Below are 19,955 nucleotides of genomic sequence, written 5' to 3'. Positions count from 1 at the left end.
ACCTCACTAAGTAGCTGAGGCTGTCTGTGAACCACGATCCTCTGGTCTCAGCCTTCCAAATGCTGGAATTACAGGCATGTGCTACCATGCCCAGCTCCTGAAGTTCCTTTTGTTTCCTATTTTTCTCTCTAACTTCTATATATGAGAGAAAACATATGATCCCTGACTTTCTGAGACTATCTAATTTTACTTGGCATAATGTTCTCTAGTTTCTTGCAAATGAGATAATTTTTTTTATTCTTTATGACTCAGTAAACGTTCATTATTTTATATGCCACAGCAGAAGTTCTTAAACTTAACCTTGAAATTATTTGCAAGTTTTATAAATAATTTTGTGCTTGTTTCTGGAGAGCCCATAATTTTTACAAATATTCAAAGGTGTCTATGACTTTTCAAAGTTTAGAACTGTTGCATTGAAAGGTTTATATATAAAAAGATCAGGGAAATTAATGCTAGGAATGGAGAACATAATCTGATAGAAGAGTCAGTAATCTGATAATTGATTTATTTTTTTCCTTAAACTTAAGACTTTGGGAAAAAATTAAATCTCAACCATAAATATGTTCAAGCCGGTGGACAATCTTGGATCAGCAAGAAGAACAAACAGTAACAACAATTGTTTACTTGATAAGATTAAAAAGACTAATTTAAGCTATAGGAATTTTTTTTTTTTTTTTTTTTTTTGCAGGTCTGGAGATGGAACCCAGGGGCATTTGACCTTCAAGCTACATCCCATGCTCTAATTTTTTATTCTTTATTTTGAAACAGGGTCTCACTAAGTTGCAGAGGGCCTCACTAAGTAGGTGAGGCTGTCCATGAACCATGATCCTCTGGTCTCAGCCTCCCGAATGCTGGGATTACAAGCGTGAGCCACCATGCCCAGCTGGAAAAAAATCCTTATAAAAATGAATATTCTAGCTGGGTATGATGGCACATGCCTGTAAACCTGTACTTGGGAATACTTGGAAACATGACACCTTTCACACACAGTGCCCTAGAAAGTTTTAATTCAACACATAGTAAGAGAAAGATAACACTTTTTTCTTTTTACCATGACAGTCCAGGCCTTGGGAAGCTGAGGTAGGAGGATCACAGGTTTGAGGCCAGCCTTAGCAACTTGACAAAACTTTCATCAACTTAGTTGAGACCCTGTTTCAAAAAAAAAAATGCTGGCAGTTTAACTTGGAGGTATAATGCCCCAGGGTTTAATCCTCAGTACCAAAATGGAAATTTAAAAATAGACATTCATATAACAAATGTATCTAAAAATAGAGGAAATATCAAAATTCACACAACCAAGAAAGAATGAATCTATAGAATAAGAAAAGTAGATTCTGAGAAGAAAGAAAATATATAACTAATATATTTATAGGCAAGTAAAATTTTTTCTTTTTTTTTTTTTGGTGGTACTGGGGTTCCTGGAAGCCCGTCTATCTCCGAGCTACACTCCCAGACCTATTTTATTTTTGGAAACAGGGTCTCCTAAGCCAGCACGGCTGGCTTCGAACCTGCGCAATCCTCCCATCTCTGCCTCCCAAGCGCGGTGATTACAAGTGTGTGCCACCACGCCTGGCCTAAAATTTTTCTTTTTTAAGAAACAAGAAAAACAGCGGTGAATATTAGAGCAAAGTGATTATCTTTCCTATTTTCAAAGATACTTAAGAAGTCCAGACTTGAATAATAAAATGTCATTATATAATTAGGTCATTATTCCTCTATGGAGCTGTTCTTATCACTTATACCCTAAGGCCTTTAAAAGTTATTATAATAATTCCATCTTTGGCATTTTTCTGTTTCAGTGAATCCCCTCAAAAACATTTGGGACCTGTGTGGCAACTTCAGTGGATAGAACAAGATAGAGGAACAACGGGTGATGACAAGAGGGAAATCCTAGTGTCCATATCAGCAGATGGAAGGATCTCCAAATGGGTTATGCGAAAAGGCCTGGACTGTCATGGTAAAAAGAAAAAAGTGTTATCTTTCTCTTACTATGTGTTGAATTAAAACTTTCTAGGGCACTGTGTGTGAAAGGTGTCATGTTTTTGTTTGACCAATAATAAAAAAAAATTGTATCTGGTCACTATTTTCAAAACATCTATTTTTGGTTTTGCTAATTTTAACCTAATCACATGCAAAAGATGACAAAATTTTAATGCAATTAGCAAAAGGGGTACACGTGATGCTTGCACTACTTTTTCATGGGGTAAATAACAGGCTATATATTTTTTTCTTTAAAGATTTAATGAAATTGAGGCGGACTACTGCCAGCAGCAACAAAAAAGGAGGGGAAAAGGAAAAGAAAGGTGAAGCTCTGATATCTCGGCAGGCTCCTGGGATGTGTTTTTCTTTTCATCCCAAGGTAAATTGTTTCAACACATTATTCATCATTGCATATATTGATTTTCAAAAATCACAGTATATTAAGATATAAAGCAAGATCAGGTATTTTCATGTTAATAAATTTTGTGCTTTGTACATGAAAAGATAAACATAAATGTGGCTGCCAAGCTAAGGTAGAATGGCATAGTCTACTTGGCTATACTATGTTCTGTATTAGTTTTCCCAGATTGAAGAGAGGTATGTATTTCTGAGGGACTATGGAAGAATTCTCTTTATACTGTATGCTTAACTTGAGCACTCTGCCCCTCTAGGCCACTCTGCTTATTAGACTTACATAAGTGAAATCCATTATACAGTGGTTTCTATTTCACTGTGAATGATGACTCTCAGGATTGTAGGATTATGAGGGTCTCTTGAGTTTGTATTTATCAAGAGCAGACTCAAATGAGAGCACAGTTAATAAAGTTCTATTTTTCTGACTTTTTATCTGGGAATCAGAAAATTCAGACACTATGAGTTCTAAGAAAACAGAACTTATGTTTTTGTTACATCTAAATGATCATGTTTTTAGTGTCACCATTATCTACCACATTCTGCAAACAAAAACTGGAACACATTTTCGATTCTGTTCTGTTCTGTTCGCCAAGCAGTTCTTAAATCTCATGTCCTTTCCCCTCTAGTCATAACCTATTTACTGTGAATTAGTTCAGATATTTATTATTTCTCACTTTTACTAAATGTGTGCAAAGAGAGGGAGATTTCCCTACGAGGGGACTTTTGTCAATGTCTACAGATATTTTTAGTTGCTGTAGCTACCATGGTTGGGGTGGAAGTGGAGAAAGAAGTACTACTAGCATATAGTGGTCAGAGACCACGGAAGCTGCTAAGTATTCTACAAGATGCCAGGCGTGGTGGTGCACGCTTGTAATCTCTGTGCTTGGGAGGCAGAGACAGGAGGATCGTGCAGGTTTGAAGCCAGCTGCACTGGCTTTAAGAGACCCTGTTTCCAAATAAAAAAAAGTATAAAATAGGTCTGGGAGTGTAGCCCGGCGGTAGAAGGGCTTCCAGGAACCCCAATACCACCAAAATAAATAAATAAATAAATAAATAAATAAATAAATAAATAAATAAATCCTACAAGACAGCTGAGACCTGGGATGCATGCCTATAATCTCTACTTGGGAGGCTGAGACAAGAGAATCAGGTTCTAGACTAGTTCAGCAGCTTAGCAAAATTCATTGTGACCTAGCAATACTCTGTTTTAAAACAAATAATAAAAAAATGGATGAGGGTGTAGCTTGGAGGTGGAATGCCTTTCAGTTTAATCCTCACTATCACAAAAAATAAAAAAAATAAAAAGGGCTAGGAGTGCAATGAGAGGTAGAATGTCTCTGGATTCAATTCCCTGCATGAAATAAAAAAGCCTACAATGCACAGATGACAACTGCTCTCCTGCTCTCCACTCACTGTCCAACAAAGAATTATCTGACCCGAAATAATGCCATAGTGCTGGGTTGAGAGACACCAATCTAGAGTCTTAGAAATGTCCTTGACATAAGGAATTCAAGATGATCATGTGGTCTGTAAATAAAGACGGTTTTACTTTTTCTTTCTATTTCTGTTGCCTCTTATTTCCCTTTTTGCATAATTATACTGGTTAGAACCTCTAATAGATGAGTAGAAGTGGTGAAAGAACATGATCTTAGAGGAAAAAGCACTCTCTCATTCTTTTACCATTGAGTATGATGTCAAGCTGGGCATGGTGGTATTGCACATCTGCAAGCTCAATACTTGGGAGGCTGAAACAGGAGGATTGAAAGTTCAAGACCAAGCCGGGCATGGTGGCACACACTTGTAATCCCAGCATTCGGGAGGCTGAGACCGGAGGATCATTGTTCGGGGACAGCTTCAGCTACTTAGTGAGGCCCTTTGTAACTCAGTGACACTCGGTTTCAAAATAAAAAATAAAAAATAGGGCAGGGGGTGTAGCTTGGAGGTCAAATGCCCCTGGGTTCCATCTCCAGACCTGGAAAAAACAAAAAGAAAGTTCAAGACCAGCCTCAGCAACTTAGAACCTGTTTGAAAAATAAATAATGCTGGGGATGTATCTCAGAGGTAGAATTCCCAGTACCCCCCCACACACACACACACACAAGTATGATGTCATCTTAAGACTTTGTATAAATGCAGTTAATCAGGTTGAAGAAATTTCATTACATTCCTAGTTTATTGAGCATTTTTATCAAAAATGGATGGTGGATTTTTCAAATGCCTTTTCTATATCCCTTAAAATCATAATAGAGATGCAAATCAAAACTACAGATCAGAATAGCAGTCATCAAAAAATCAAATAACAATAAATGTCTGCAAGGATGTGAGAAAATAGGAACTCTTCTACACTGTTGGTGGGATTGCAAATTAGTTCAGCCACTATAGAGATCAGTGTAGAGATTTCTCAGAAAACTGGGAATAGATCCACCATATGATCTGGCTATACTACTCCTGGGTATCTTTCAATAGAGGCAAAATCAGAGAACTACAGTAACATATGCATACCCATGTTCATAGTAGTACAATTCACAGTAGCCAAATTATGGAACCAACCTATATGTCCATCAACAGATGAATGGATTACAAAATTAGGGGAATTACACACAATGGAATTTTACTCAGCAATAAAGAAAAAAATTGTCATTTGCAAGAAAATGGAAGGGCCTGGAGAACATTATGTTAAGTGAGATTATCCAGTTACAGAGAGTGAAGGGTCTTATTTTTTTCTTTAATATGTACAAGTTAGGGAGTAACTGGAATACCATAGGAACTACAGATAATGGAGGGGAAACCTCAGTAGAGCCAGGTAGGAGGTCTAAGGGAAAGGGAGGAGGAAGGCTGAGGTTCATTCATGGAAATACTATCATCGGCTACATGTACCTATGTGAATATACCAGTGTCAACCTCAGTACTCTGTATTGGAAAGGGGGGAAATGGAGATGGGGAGCCACCAAGTGCTGTGCGCATGTATATCATTGTCAACATGATTTACATTATAATGTGAGACTATACTGCACCAATTAATGTACATTTGCCGGAGCCAGCCGGCAAGAGTACGGGTTCTGAAGTGAGGCGTGAGGATGAAGAATTTTAAATTCTAACATGGGGGAGCCGCCAGCTTACTATCTCTACTGGTCGACCCCTGTTCATGGGTCAATATTTTCTACGGGTCGACGACTATGCCTGGGTCAGTATTTTCTATCGCGTCGACACTCCTGGCCAACGCAACTTCTGGGTCAGTCTCATCTTTATTGTGCCGATGCCGACCCCGGATTTGTTTTTCCAGAGGTATTTATACACAGCTACAGGTCAATCAACATTCTCGTGCTACCACCACCGGAATACAATAAAGACAAATACAAAACACATATTACAGATAGGCCTATCAGTACCCTCATGTCATCACCACCTGATCCTCTCTCAGACCTCTTTGAACTTTCCATAACCCCAAACCTTGTTGACTCTGGGCGAAGAACAGTCAGCTGAGTCAGAGACACCAATCTAGGGGAAGGCCTTAATGGCTCCCAACATACATTAAAAGATAGTGTATGCCATTTTCAATATGATTCACATAAAAAAAATCTAAAAAACTTATTAATACAATAAATTACAAACTGGGTAGGGTGGTGTACACCTCTAATTCCAGTACTTGGGAGGCTGAGAAGGTGAATCCCAGGTTCAAGGACAACTTCAGCAAATAGTGAGACCCTCAGCAACCTTGAGAAACCCTGTTCCTAAATAAAAATAAAATAGGGCTGGGATTGTAGCTTGAAGGTAGAAGACTCCTGGGTTCAATGCCCAGTATCTCTCTCACACACATACACACACACACACACACACACACACACAAACAACTATGGTAAATTACATTGTTGTTTTTGAACATTGCTAGAATAAACCCTTTTTAAATATATTTTGGAATCAATGATTCTTTTAATTACTATTGGATTTGATATGATAAAATTTTTGTACCTTTGTGCCGGGCGTGGTGGTGCATGCTTGTAATCCCTGCACTTGGGAGGCTGAGACAGGAGGATCACGCAGGTTCGAAGCCAGCCTCTGCTACTTAGTGAGGCTCTCAGCAACTTAATGAGACCCTCTTTCCAAATAAAATATAAAAAAATAGGTCTGGGAGTATAACCCAGAGGTAGAAAGCCTCTGGGTTCCACCCCTAGTATCACACAAAGAAAATTTTTTTGTACCTTTGTAAGTTTTATTGTTCTGTATCTGATTGATTTTTATGTGAACCCCAGATAATTAATTAATTAATTTATTTATTTATTTATTTATTTTTGGTGGTACTGGGGTTCCTGGAAGCCCTTCTACCTCTGGGCTACACTCCCAGACCTATTTTTTATACTTTTTTATTTGGAAATAGGGTCTCCTAAACCAGCGTGTGCGGCTGACTTCGAACCTGCGCCATCCTCCTGTCTCCACCTCCCAAGCTTGGGGATTACAAGCATGTGCCACCACGCCCGGCCCAGAGAATTTTTTTAAAAAAAGATCTAAGAGCCAGGCATGTTGGCACACACTTTTAATCCCAGCATTTGAGAGCCTAAGATAGGAGGATTGTGGTTTGCAGACAGCCTCAGCTACTACTTAGTGAGGCCCTTTGCAACTCAGTGAGACACTGTATCAAAATAAAGACTAAAAAATAGGGCTAGTAGTGTAGCTCAGAAGTAGAATGCCCCTGGGTTCCATCCCCAGTATTGCAAAAAAAATTAAAAAAAGGATTTGCATAAAAGTAGCATTATTTTTAATTACACTTGATAAAATTAATCAATAATATGTACCTGAAGTTTTCATTATGAGGAAATTTTAAAATATAAATTTCATTTTAATAGATGTAGGGATATTGTATAGTTATTTCTACTTGAGTAAATTTTGGTAACGTGAATTGTTTAATCTATTTAAATTGTTGAATTTATTTGCGTAATAATATTCTTATATTCTCCTTTAGTAGCTAAAGTACATGTAGTAATGCCACTTAATCCCACCTAATTCTTCATATTAGCAATTTGTATCTTCTTTTTCTCCTAATAGATCTGTCTAGAAGTCTACAAAATTATTCTTGAGGTATCTCATTCTGCTATGTTACCCAGGCTAGGCTCTAGTTCCTGGGCTTAAGCAATCCTTCTGTTTCAGTAGTCATGGTAGCTGGGACTATATAGAGAGAGTGTGTGTACCGCCTCACTCAGCTCAAAGTTTGTCAATTTTATTCATTTATAGAATAGGGGTTTGATTTAATTGATTTTTACCATCTTTTTCTGTTCTCTATATAATTTACTTATTCTTAGATCTTGATAATTTCCTTTCTTCTGTTTAATGTGGTTTTAATTTGGTCTTATTTTCTTTTTTCTTAAGATGGAAGCTGAGGTTATTGATTTGCAACCTTTCTTTTCTCTCTCTCGCTCTCTCTCCATCCCAAACATACACAAGACTTTTTATAGGAAAATATCTCTACAACTTCAAGATAAGGACTATTTCTTAAAAGCACAAAATCTTAACCTATAGCATAAGTTAGCTAAAATAAATAAAATGAGAACTATTTATCAGAAGCAGAATAAAGATATTAAAAAGAAAAGCCATCACTGGAAGAAGAAATTTGAAACATATATAGTACACAAAGCAATAGGATGCAGAATATTTAAAGAACATATGCAAATGATTATGAAAATGACAGATTATTAATAAAATGTCATGAGGTATAAACAGAATATGAAATATAAATGCATAGTAAACACTAAAACATTGTCAACTTTATTAATATTCACATGAGTTGAACTTAAAATTGGGTTTAATTTCTAATAGATGGCAACACATAAGATTTCTGGGAGTTTTTTTTTTTTTCGGGTCTGGGGATGGAACCCAAAGGCATTTGAATTCCGAGCTACACCCCCTGCCCAATTTTTTATTCTTTATTTTGAAACAGGGTCTCACTGAGTTGCAGAGGGCCTCACTAAGTAGCTGATGCTGTCCGCGAACCGTGATCCTCCGGTCTCAGCCTCCTGAATGCTGGGATTACAAGTGTGCGTCACCACGCCCGGACACATAAGATTTCTGATGTAACCAACTGTTAAGGATAATGTGGATCAAAGGAAACTTTTATATATACTGCCAGTGAATGTAAATTGGTAATACAACTTTGGAAAAAAATTATACTTTATCATGTAAGTTAAAGCTGCATATGTTCCATGATGTAGCAGTTACATTTTTAGTACTAGAGCAATGTGTCTCAAATTTTAATGGACATACAAATTACTTGGAAATCTTGTTAAGATATAGATTCTGCTTAGTAGGTGTGGGATGGAGCCTTAGAATTTGCAGCTCCTCTAAGAGGCTCCCGGCGATGCCAGTGCTACTGGTCCAGAACCATACTCTTTTCTCTCTCTCTTTTTTTATTAGTTCATTATAGTCATACATCTTAATGGGGGTAAAAGATGGTAGAGGCATACATGCACACATTACTCACTTAACTCTTCCCTAAAATGTTTGGCTTACTGATTAACTTTGATATGTTTGTGAATGTACATCATGTACATTATGGAATTTTCCTCTCTCCCCCATTCCCCTCAGCTAGGTCACCTTATTTGCTCATCTATAGTTTCTCTTCCTTCACCTAGAGTTCATCCTATGACCCTTTTTCTCCCTAGCTTTGCATATTAGGGAGAGCATCCAATTTTTTACTTTTCGTGACTTACTAATCTCACATACCATAATGTTCTCCAGTTCCATCCATTTTCCCACAAACGAAGTAATTTTGTTTTTCTTCATGGCTGAGTAAAATTCCATTGCGTATATATCCCAGAGTTCTGTAACCAATTAATCTGTTGATAGACATCTTGGCTGATTCCATAGTTTGGCGATTGTGAATTGAACATAGATATGCATGCATTAGTTTGGTAGTTTGGTTTTTATTATTTTGGGTAGATACTCAGAAGTGGTTTTGCTGGATCATATGGTAGCAGAACCATACTCTTCTCTAGCCAGGACACAGAGCACTGACTTTCAGACTTTTGACTGAACCACCATTTAAAATTCCTATTTGGTACATACATCTAGTATTAATGGTATCCAAGATGGTATTTTGTTCAAACTCATTTGCAACAAAAATAATTTCTTCAGAAATATATATATGTCATCTGTCTTTTCTTTGACTAGTTCCGACGAAACACATCGGTTTCCTTAAACTGTTAGTTCTTTGTCAAGCAACTCTAAATATTAGACAGTGTCTTCCTCATTTTAAGCCAAAGTTTTCATGTTTTAGACAGGATATTAAGTATTACTCTAAATTCCAGTAAAGGACAAATATGTACTTTTTGGCACAATAGTCTTTCAGATAGTTTATTATAAAATTATAACAGAAAGAAAAATATTATTAAAGATGTGTGGTGGTGTATGCCTGTAATCCCAATAGCTGGGAGGTTAAGACAGAGAATTTTAGGTTCGAGGCCAGTCTCAATAACATTGTGAAGTCCTCTGCAACTTAGTGAAACCCTGTTTCAAGGTAAAACAGAATAAAATAAAATAAAATAAAATAGGGCTGAGGGTATAGCCCAGAGGTAGAATTCCTCTGGGTTCAAACCCAGTACCAGACACAAAAAAATTTAGTTCACAAAATTATAATAGAAATCATTTTGATTTGCTGAAATCAGTTTTCAGAAAAAATAGTTATGGGCTAACTATATTTTGATACTGTGAATCTCAAAATCAATGAATGTTTCATACTTTTGACTTTGTGTAAGTAAATGTGTATTTTATAATACTGATAGCTCATAATAAAAAACTAGAAACTAAATTTATTAATATGCATTATAATGGGTTCCAGAAACAGTATGATGGCATGACAATAATTGAATTTTACAAATTTCTAGAGTAGTTACTCTGATAATACACACACACAGATACAAACATATTTGAATAACACTTATATTTGGGAACAGCAGTTTTCTATTATGAAACTATTTCTTCATTTAAAAAATTCATGTGCTTGGGAGGCGGAGACAGGAGGATCGTGCAGGTTTGAAGCCAGCCTCACTGGCTTAAGAGACCCTGTTTCCAAAGTTAAAAAGTATAAAAATAGGTCAGGGAGTGTAGCCCAGAGGTAGAAGGGCTTCCAGGAACCCCAGTACCAGCAAAAAAAAAAAAAAAAAAAAAAATCAAAGACGAATTCTTCAACCTTGCCATGCAGATTATTGGGAAATAACAATGACATCCTGGTACAAAGGAAAGGTTGTTAGGTTTCTAGTTCCAAATGAAAAATGAATTACAAAGAAAATAAATAATTAACTATATATATTTTTTTCCATTCTGAATTTCAAATATAAAATTGTAAAGCACATGTTTTATCATGTTAATATATCATATTTCAGAAGAATATTGCTAACATCTGTTTTTTTTTTAAGTTGGCTTGATTTTTAGCTGCTGACTTTTCTAATACTAGAAACATTGGATACTTATATTTTTTTCAAGCCTCATAGGCATTTGAGTTTGCAAATGTGATCTACATTTAAGAATCCTTTTGTGGCTATTCTATTATCATACTAGTCTATTCAATTTTATCCAACTTAATGCATTTATTAATTCACTACCATCTAATATTCCCTTTCCAAACTAAAAATATAGGTTGGCTTTGGTGGATAATAAGGCAGCCTAAAATTGAGTCTCATACAAAAATAAAATATATTTTGCATATAAAAAAATAATATTTCTTATTTTGGATTTTAAATTGATTTCTAATCTGTTTATAGTATATTTCTAATATATGACAAGCAAATGCATTTTGATTTACATTGTAGGACACAAATATCTATTTGGCTGGCACTGAAGAAGGTCATATTCACAAATGCTCCTGTTCATATAATGAACAATACCTAGATACCTACAGAGGACATAAGGTTAGTTTAATTATAGTAATTATGAAAAATTTATCTTATAGTACTTCTGAAAAATAGTATTAAAAGAGGATATTAGCATGCAATAAGTTTACAGCTTTGGAGTTAAAAATTAAGTACTTTCGCTGGACGTGGTGGCACACCCACACTTGTAATCCCTGTGCTTGGGAGGCGGAGACAGGAGGATCGCGCAGTTTCGAAGCCAGCCTAGCTGGCTTAAGAGTCCCTGTTTCTAAATAAAAGTATAAAAATAGGTCTGGGAGTGTAGCCCGGAGGTAGAAGGGCTTCCAGGAACCCCAGTACCACCAAAAAAAAAAAAGTACTTTATAGTAAAGCACCAGTAATTTGTGGGGTATTTTCTTTGGCTTCTTAATATCCTTGATATCATAGATAATCTTCTTGCAAGTTATGGAAGTCACATTTTTAATTTGTTTCTAAATGTTTTGCTTATGATACTATGCTGATCTCAAGTAAAATTGTCTCTTAACCATACCTATTCTCTGTGTCTTTTATGATTGCCCTATCCATATTTCATTTTTTCCCTCATTTGTTTTTCTTAATACAATTTGTTATCTTTTTAAAGAAGGTACAATATGCATTAATATTTATTTACTACCATAATAAATGTATTTTTATGTTTTGTTTGGAATAAAGGAAGGGTCGATTTATGATCTTGATTCTCAGATAAAATAATACCCATGCAATAATTAATGGTAGTAAATCTACTATAAATCATAATATTTTAATTTGTTTGCCAAGTTTAGAATATGATGTTAAATATAATTTACCTGTGTACTTTTTTTGTTTCTAGGGTCCAGTGTATAAAGTAGCATGGAACCCATTTTGTCATGATATATTCTTAAGTTGTTCTGCAGATTGGGGTGTTATGATATGGCAACAGGAGAATCTCAAGCCATTTATGAGTTTTTATCCAACTACTCATGTTGTTTATGATGTTGCCTGGTCTCCAAAATCATCCTACATATTCGCAGCTGCAAATGAAAGCAGGGTAGAGATTTGGGACCTTCACATCAGCACGTAATTATTAAGTGTTAATATTTTCTTGGGGCCATTTCTTGTAAAAGTAGTTCAAATAAATGCTATCTGATAGTTTTGACATTGGTTGAGAGTACTGTAGTTAAAAACATAATAGAGCTGGGTGTATGTGCCTGTATCAGTATACTTGGGAGGTTAAGACAGGAGGATCACAGTTGGAAGCAAGCCTGGTCAGCTTAGTGAGACACTGTCTTAAAAAATAAAAAGGAGCCGGGCGTGGTGGCGCACGCTTGTAATCCCCGCGCTTGGGATATGGAGACAGGAGCATCGCACAGGTTCGAAGCCAGCCTTGCTGGCTTAAGAGACCCCGTTTCCAAAAATAAAATAGGTCTGGGAGTGTAGCCCAGAGGTAGAAGGGCTTCCAGGAACCCCAGTACCACCACCAAAAATTTTTAATAAAAAATAAAAAGATAATAAAATAAAATAATAAAAAGGACTTGGAGAATAGCTCAATGAAATTATGTCATTTGCAGGAAAATGGAAGGAACTAGAGAACATTATGCTAAGTGAAGTGAGACATTTGCAGGAAGTCAAGAGTTGTATGTTTTCTCTCTTATATGGAAGTTAGAAAGAAAATAGGAAAAAAAGGTGACTTTATGATAATAAGGAGTACGACTAGTAGGATAGTGAAAGGGGGGCATGGGAGTGAGGAGAGGAGAGAAGAGGCTTGAGGAAGGAAACAGACTAAGTAATATTATGTCCATCTATGAAAGTATCACTGACAACTTTATGAATATGGGAAGAAGAAGGGAGGCAGCAGGATGGGGTTGGGAGAGAACCACACAAAGAGATGTTGTGTGCATATGTGAATATATCACTTCTAATCCCACTGTGATGTATAATTATATTGCAGCAATACAACTCTAAAGAAATTAAGAATAAGAATATTTAAAATATATTACCAATGAAGAATAAAATTTTAAAAACTAGAGCATAAAGCAATGAAAGTGAAAATAGGAAATCAACAGACAGAAATCAATGAAATGAAACAAAAATGGTTCTTTAAAATACAAATATCTCATCAAAGCAGGTATATAGATACTAAGCATATGAAGATGTGTTCGATAATATATTTCATATTTAAAACAACAGTGAGGTACTACTTCATGCCTATTAAAATGGCTAACGTCCAGAACACTGGTATCACCAAGTGCTGCCAATATGTGGACTAACAGGAATTTCCATTCATTGCTGGTGAGGAACACAATGGTAGAGCCACTTTGAGAGACAGTTTTACAGTTTACTACAAACCAAACGTACTCTTATCATATGATCCAGAAATTGCTTTCCTTGTTATCTGCCTAAAGGAATTGAAACTTAGGACCATTAAAATAAAACCTGCACGTGGATATTTATAGCAGCTTTATTCATAATTGCCCAAACTTAGAAACAACCAAATAAAAAAAGAAGACAAAATGATTATATTTACAATGTTTGTTTATTCTCTAACCTCATATCAAAATAGATTCGAAGGAAGATTAACTAAGCTTTTAGATTTAAGATGTTACACCAAACTTCAGAGGATCATCTAGATCCACGTGTTCTTACTATGAAAATTTATACAATGCTGAAATGAAATGTTTCATGATTCTGTTTCCATTGGAAAATATCACAAGTCTTTATGCTAGCAGATGGGGCAGGAAAATACATTTTTTTTTAAAAAAAAAGAAGTAACCTTAAAATTCACTAAGTCTCCTCTTTTTAAAAAATTTTTTATTGGTACATTGTACTCATACATCTTAATAAGATACAAGATGGTGGAGACATACATGCACATATCACCCAATTAGCCTTAGCCATTTCTCATCCTATTCCCTCCTCATCCCTCCTTCTCATGCTTGGCTTGGTGATAACCAAAGTGTTTATCAAACACTTTGATAAACACTTTGGTGTTTATGCATTTAAACATTGATATGTTTAAGTACACCATGTGTATTAGAGAATTTCCCTCTTTCCCCCTCTCATCCTCTCAGGTCGCCTTATTTGCTCATCTATAGAGTCTCCTTCTTCATCTAGAGTTCCTCCTATGACTCATTTTCTCCCTAGCTTCTGCATATTAGGGAGAGCATGCAATTTTTTATTTTTTGCGACTGACTAATCTTACTTAGCATAATGTCCTCCAGTCCCATCCATTTCCCTATAAATGATGTAATTGTGTTTTTCTTTATGGCTGAGTAAAATTCCATTGTGTACATATCCCATAGTTTTGTAATCCATTCATCTGCTGATGGACATCTTGGCTGGTTCCATAGTTTGGTAGTGTTGAATTGTGCAATATGAACATAGCTGTCTATTCTTATTGGTAATTTTTTAAAAATTAGTAATTTAGTATCTTAAAAATTTGTTATTATATATCCTTTAAAACAGTATGGTGGCACACACTTGTAATCCCAGGACTTGGAGGCAGAGACAGGAGGATCGCAGGTTCACGGCCAGCCTCAGCTACTTAGTGAGGCCCCCTACAACTTAGTGAGACCCTGTTTCAAAAATAAAGAATAAAAAATAGGGCTAGGGGTATATCTCAGAGGTAGAATGACCCCAGGTTCAATTCCTAGTTTTGCAAAACAAAACAAAACAAAACAACAAACCCCCCAAACAGTATTATCCCAAAATCAAGGATTATAAAATTATTTACTTTTGCATAGGAGATGAATAATATATAAAGTGGCTATTTGAATAATCTAACCTTTGAATCTATTTTTTCTGATAAACCTGTAGTTCCCAGGGCAACACTTTTTTAGAAGTATAAAAAATTGCTACTTCTGATCTTTTTTGAGGGCATAGGTGGATTGATTTGGATGGCCAAGATTAGGAAAAGTTTCTATTCAAAACGTCCTCTTAAGTGTGATGTGATGGAAAAAAAAGTAAGTTCCAAGAGTTGCTACATACCAGAGGTTCATTTGGATTAAAACATTCTTTTAGCATTCTTCTGGTAAAAGACAATTTATTATTTGAGAAGTTGGGTTAGGGTTCTCCAGAGGAACAACTAGTACTATGAATGTCTCTGTCTCTACCTCTGTCTCTTTCTCCATATATGAATGTCTCAGTATGATTGTCTCTGTCTCTACCTCCATCTCTGTCTCTGTTTCCATCTCCATCTTCATCTCCATCTCCATCCCCATGTCTAGAATGAGACTGATTTGCTTTAAGGAATTGGCTCACACAGTTGTGGGTTCTAGCAAGTCTGCAGGACAGGCTGGCAGGTAGCAATTTTCAGCAGGAGTCATGGTGCAGTGGTGAATTGAAAGGCATTCTGATTAAGGAATAAGAAGCAGTTATTCTGACTTTGGAAACAAAAACTTGTTTTTGTGTTGCATGAAATAAAAAACTCAAACTTCTTAATCTGTATATTAAAAGATCATTTAATTATAACAACTGAAATTATAAATGCTTCATTACAGTTTGGACCCTCTGATTGTGAATGTTGCTAACCCTGGAATCAAGTTCACAACCATTCTATTTGCCAAACAATCAGATTGCCTTCTAGTGGGAGACAGTGATGGACAGGTTGCTGTGTATGAAATGAGAAATATGCCTACTGGTTTGGATTCTAGTCGGGTAAGACCCAGAAGCAAAAGTTTTATGTCTTCTCTGAGTCTATTCAGTTGTATCTTTGTACATGCAGTGGAGGTACATTTATCTTAAGTGTGGTGTGATGGAAAAAAAGTTCCAAGAGTTGCTCCACACCAGGTATGGTGACTACTAGATTTAGGTTTTCTGTCAGCCTCACTTTTTTTTGATGAGCATATGACATATAATGTTATATGGGACTTAGAAATTGTGATGTATAGCTGTAGTGGTTTACTATACATACTCAAATACTTTTTCTTTCTTTTTTTTGAACTGGAGATAGAACCCAGGAGCATTCTACCTCCGAGCTATACCCCCAGCTCTATTTATTTATTTATTTATTTATTTATTTATTTATTTATTTAGTGGTACTGGGGTTCCTAGAAACCCTTCTACCTCCAGGCTACACACCTAGACACCTATTTTTTATATTTTTATTTGGAAACAGGGTCTCTTAAGCCAGCGAGGCTGACTTCGAACCTGTGCGGTCCTCCCGTCTCCGCCTCCCAAGCGCGGGGATTACAAGTGTGCGTCACCACACCCAGCTTATTCTTTATTTTGAAATAGGGTCTTACTAAGTTGTGGAGGACCTCACTAGGTAGCTAAAGCTGGCCTTGAACCTGTGATTCTCCTATTTCAGACTCCCAAAGCTCTGGGATTATAAGCATGTGCCACTAAGTCCAGCCATACTCAAATCTTTTTAAATTTTTAGATTCTGTCCAATGTGCCTGAAATAAATGCATTTGTTTCCATTGGTTTAACATTATACTGTTCTTTAATCTTCAAAGATGAAAGTTTTGTTGCCAAATTTTGATAAGCAACTTAGTACCATTAGATGCTATTATTTTTATAATAGCTTTCATTTTTTCTCTGTTTCATTTTTTTTCTTTCTTTTTTTTTTGTGGTGGTACTGGGGTTCCTGGAAGCCCTTCTACCTCTGGGCTACACTCCCAGACCTATTTTATATTTTTGAAACAGGGTCTCTTAAGCCAGCGCGGCTGGCTTTGAACCTGCTCTATCCTCCTGTCTCCGCCTCCCAAGTGCGGGGATTACAAGCATGCACCACCATGCCCGGCCTCATTTTTTCTCTGTTTCTTATGCTTAAATTGTAATTGCGAATAATAACTTGGTAAATATTACCAAAAATATAAAAACAATGCTAAAAATAAAAATATGTGAAGTTCAATAATAAAATAGTTAAAGCTCCAGTAGAACTGTGAGCAATGGTCAGGAGCAAGTCATTTACACACAAAAATGACTATTAAATATATTTTAAAATTTATCCTAATAGTTAAAGAAATAAAGAAGTTATAAATCAAACTATGGAGGCATTTTCACATAAACTAACAAAGTTTATTTTAAAAATAGTTATGGGCCTACACAATATTGACAAACATTTGATAAAATATGTTGTATCACTTTGAATCTCATGATGATGTACAATTATAATTTACAAATAAAAGCATATTAAAATAAATTATTTCATATTGATGGTTAGGCAAGAATTTGGTATTGTGGTATTAGGGAAAGCATTTATAGCTCTATAGAGTTTGTAAAATATTCTCACATAAAATAACACCACTTTGAATTCCAGTCATCAGAAATAAAAACAATAATAAATGCTGATAAGGATGTGGGGGGAAAGAATGCTTATTATACATTGGGATTATAAATTAGTACAACCACTGTGGAAATCAGTATGGTTATTTCTCAAAAGAGTAGGAATGGAAATACCATATAACCTAGCTATACCACTCCTCAGTATCTTTTCAAAAGAATTGGATTTAGAATACTATAGTGATACATGCATACCCATGTTTACAGCAGCACAATTCACAGTAGCCAAATTATGAAATAAACCTGAGTGTCCATAAACAGACGAATGGATAAAGAAAACATGGTGTATACCTAAAATGCTGTTTTACTCAGACATTAAAAAAAAACAGAGTTATGTCATTTGTAGGAAAATGGATGAAACTGGAGAACATTATGCTAAATTAAATCAGCCCTTCTCAAAGTCATGGTCATATGTTTTATCTCATTTGTGAAAGGTAGAGAGAAAATAGGAAAGAACATCATGATAATAAGAGTGAGACCAGTCAAATAGTGGAAGAGGTCTGGGGAGTCAGGAGAGGAGGTAAAAAGGGAGACTTAAGGAGGGAATTAGACCAAGTAATCTTATGTCCACATATGAAGCCATTGCTAATGACCTTACTGGCACTTACAGGGAGAAGGAGGAGAGTAACAGGATGGGGTTAGTAGGGAACCACACCAAGAGATGTTGTGTGCATATATGAATGTATCACTTTGAATTTTTACTACTTTATATAATTATATTGTACCAATAAATTTCCAAATTTAAGAAGTTTCCTCAATTATTATAATAACATTATTTATTTACTTTTTGTGGCACTGGATATTGAACCCAGAGGCATTGTACTACCAAGCTAAACCCCCAGCCAGATTTTATTTCTTATTTGGAAACAGGATCTCACTAAGTTGTGGAGGGCCTCACTAAATTGTTGAGGCTGGCTTTGAACCTGCAATCCTCTGGTCTCAGCCTCCCAAGTACTGGGATTACAAGGGTATGCCACCATGCCTGGCTTATAACAACCTTTGGAAGAAATAAATATAGATTGTTCTGAAGATCACATTTATTATGTGGTAGAAAAAACCCGTTCCTCTTCCTCTTCCAGTTCACATTGTTTACTAATTACTGTCTTTTTAAAACTTCCATCCCTATTTTTTATTTTCATTATTTTATACAAGATCATTTTGCCATTTTAAATACATAGACACATATCATTAAAAGAAAATACAAAACCCACATGGGAATTGAGAGGTTCTACACTCTCTAAATCCAGTCTTAACAAATGAGCAAAGAATCAAAGATGTCAGTAAGTTTAACAGGTTATCTCACAGGTGAGACAGCTCAGGCTTAAGTATTAAGGCTAAATAAATAGGAGCTGCCAAAATTGTCTTCTACTGAATCCTTTTATTTTTTTTGAATTTTATAAAGCAGAAATTCTTTTATTTAAAAACATTTAACTACATTTGACTATAAAGAAAACAATGAATAATAATAAAAACTGTCAGACACTTCTTGATAGCAAAAGACCATTGTTATAATTAACACTGAATAATAAAAGAACTTACTATTCCTTTAGAACTTTACCTGCTCATAAATAGAATGATTTCTCTCTTGCCTTTTAGAAAGTTTAAACTATGTATTTTATATCCCTTAGTTTCAGTTCTTTAAAATGTAAAGGCAGATATGTAAACCATATAAAATAAAAATATATGAACAACTGTCAATGTCTAAATGTTTTGTGCTCAAGAATTCAATTTTAAATTTTCTTTTTTAAAAATTTTTTTAAGTGGAACATATTGAAAATAGTGTACATTTAGATTGTACTTCGTGCCCTTTCCCCCCCCCCCACTTCCCTTCCTCCCTCCCAATAAAGAGTTCAACTACTGAATCCTTTTAAAATTATTTTGTCAAACTTTATTAAAAGAATAATTTAGAGGAAAGAACAGGTTTAGACTAGGGAGTAACTATTACTATTTAGATTTACCTTTGTTTGCTTACTTTTTACAATCTTATTGGATGGCCTGTACATGTATGCCACTGACTTATAAACTTTAAATGACATTTTAAAGACTACTTTATCTGTTAAGTCACATTTTATTGCATTGTAATTGTGTATTTTTTCTTTTCAGGGTGATATAATAAATGCTTTGCTTGGACCAAAATCCAACCAACCAGGATAATTCATCATTACCAATATCTCTTTGTTATTGTTTAAAGGAAAAGCAACAGTGATTAATATTAAATAGTCTGTATTATATGTTGTAAGCTAGGATTTTCACTTTAAAAAACAATATTTGATATGTAACTCCCATTTAAATTTAATGATCTTTATTTCAGAAACATGATTACATTGTGCTATTGGTTAAAAGTTATTCTTTTAAGAGTTTTGTTGGAACTTTGTTAATATATGTCCACTCTACCTGGTCATATTTGAACTACATAAGTTTATACAT

At 35.3% G+C, this 19,955-nt stretch overlaps 1 protein-coding gene across 2 annotated transcripts in view; it reads left to right on the top strand.

Annotated features, from left to right (window-relative positions):
- The window catches only part of DNAI4 (dynein axonemal intermediate chain 4), a gene marked incomplete at both ends in the record, with an annotated part of 57,361 nt that extends 37,679 nt beyond the window's left edge, over positions 1-19,682 (top strand). For both annotated transcript variants that reach the window (XM_080690784.1, XM_080690783.1), the window contains 6 exons: positions 1,800-1,957; positions 2,238-2,359; positions 11,190-11,288; positions 12,097-12,323; positions 15,743-15,899; positions 19,632-19,682. In XM_080690784.1, the coding sequence (XP_080546910.1) occupies positions 1,800-1,957; positions 2,238-2,359; positions 11,190-11,288; positions 12,097-12,323; positions 15,743-15,899; positions 19,632-19,682 (814 nt within the window). The remainder of the gene's footprint in view (positions 1-1,799; positions 1,958-2,237; positions 2,360-11,189; positions 11,289-12,096; positions 12,324-15,742; positions 15,900-19,631) is intronic.
- Positions 19,683-19,955: the final 273 nt, after the last annotated feature.

The sequence above is a fragment of the Muscardinus avellanarius genome, assembly GCF_963383645.1.
Source record: "Muscardinus avellanarius genome assembly, chromosome: 3".
NCBI lineage: Eukaryota > Metazoa > Chordata > Mammalia > Rodentia > Gliridae > Muscardinus > Muscardinus avellanarius.
The sequence above is the reverse complement of the archived record's forward strand: the minus strand, read 5'-3'. Positions and strand labels throughout refer to the sequence as shown.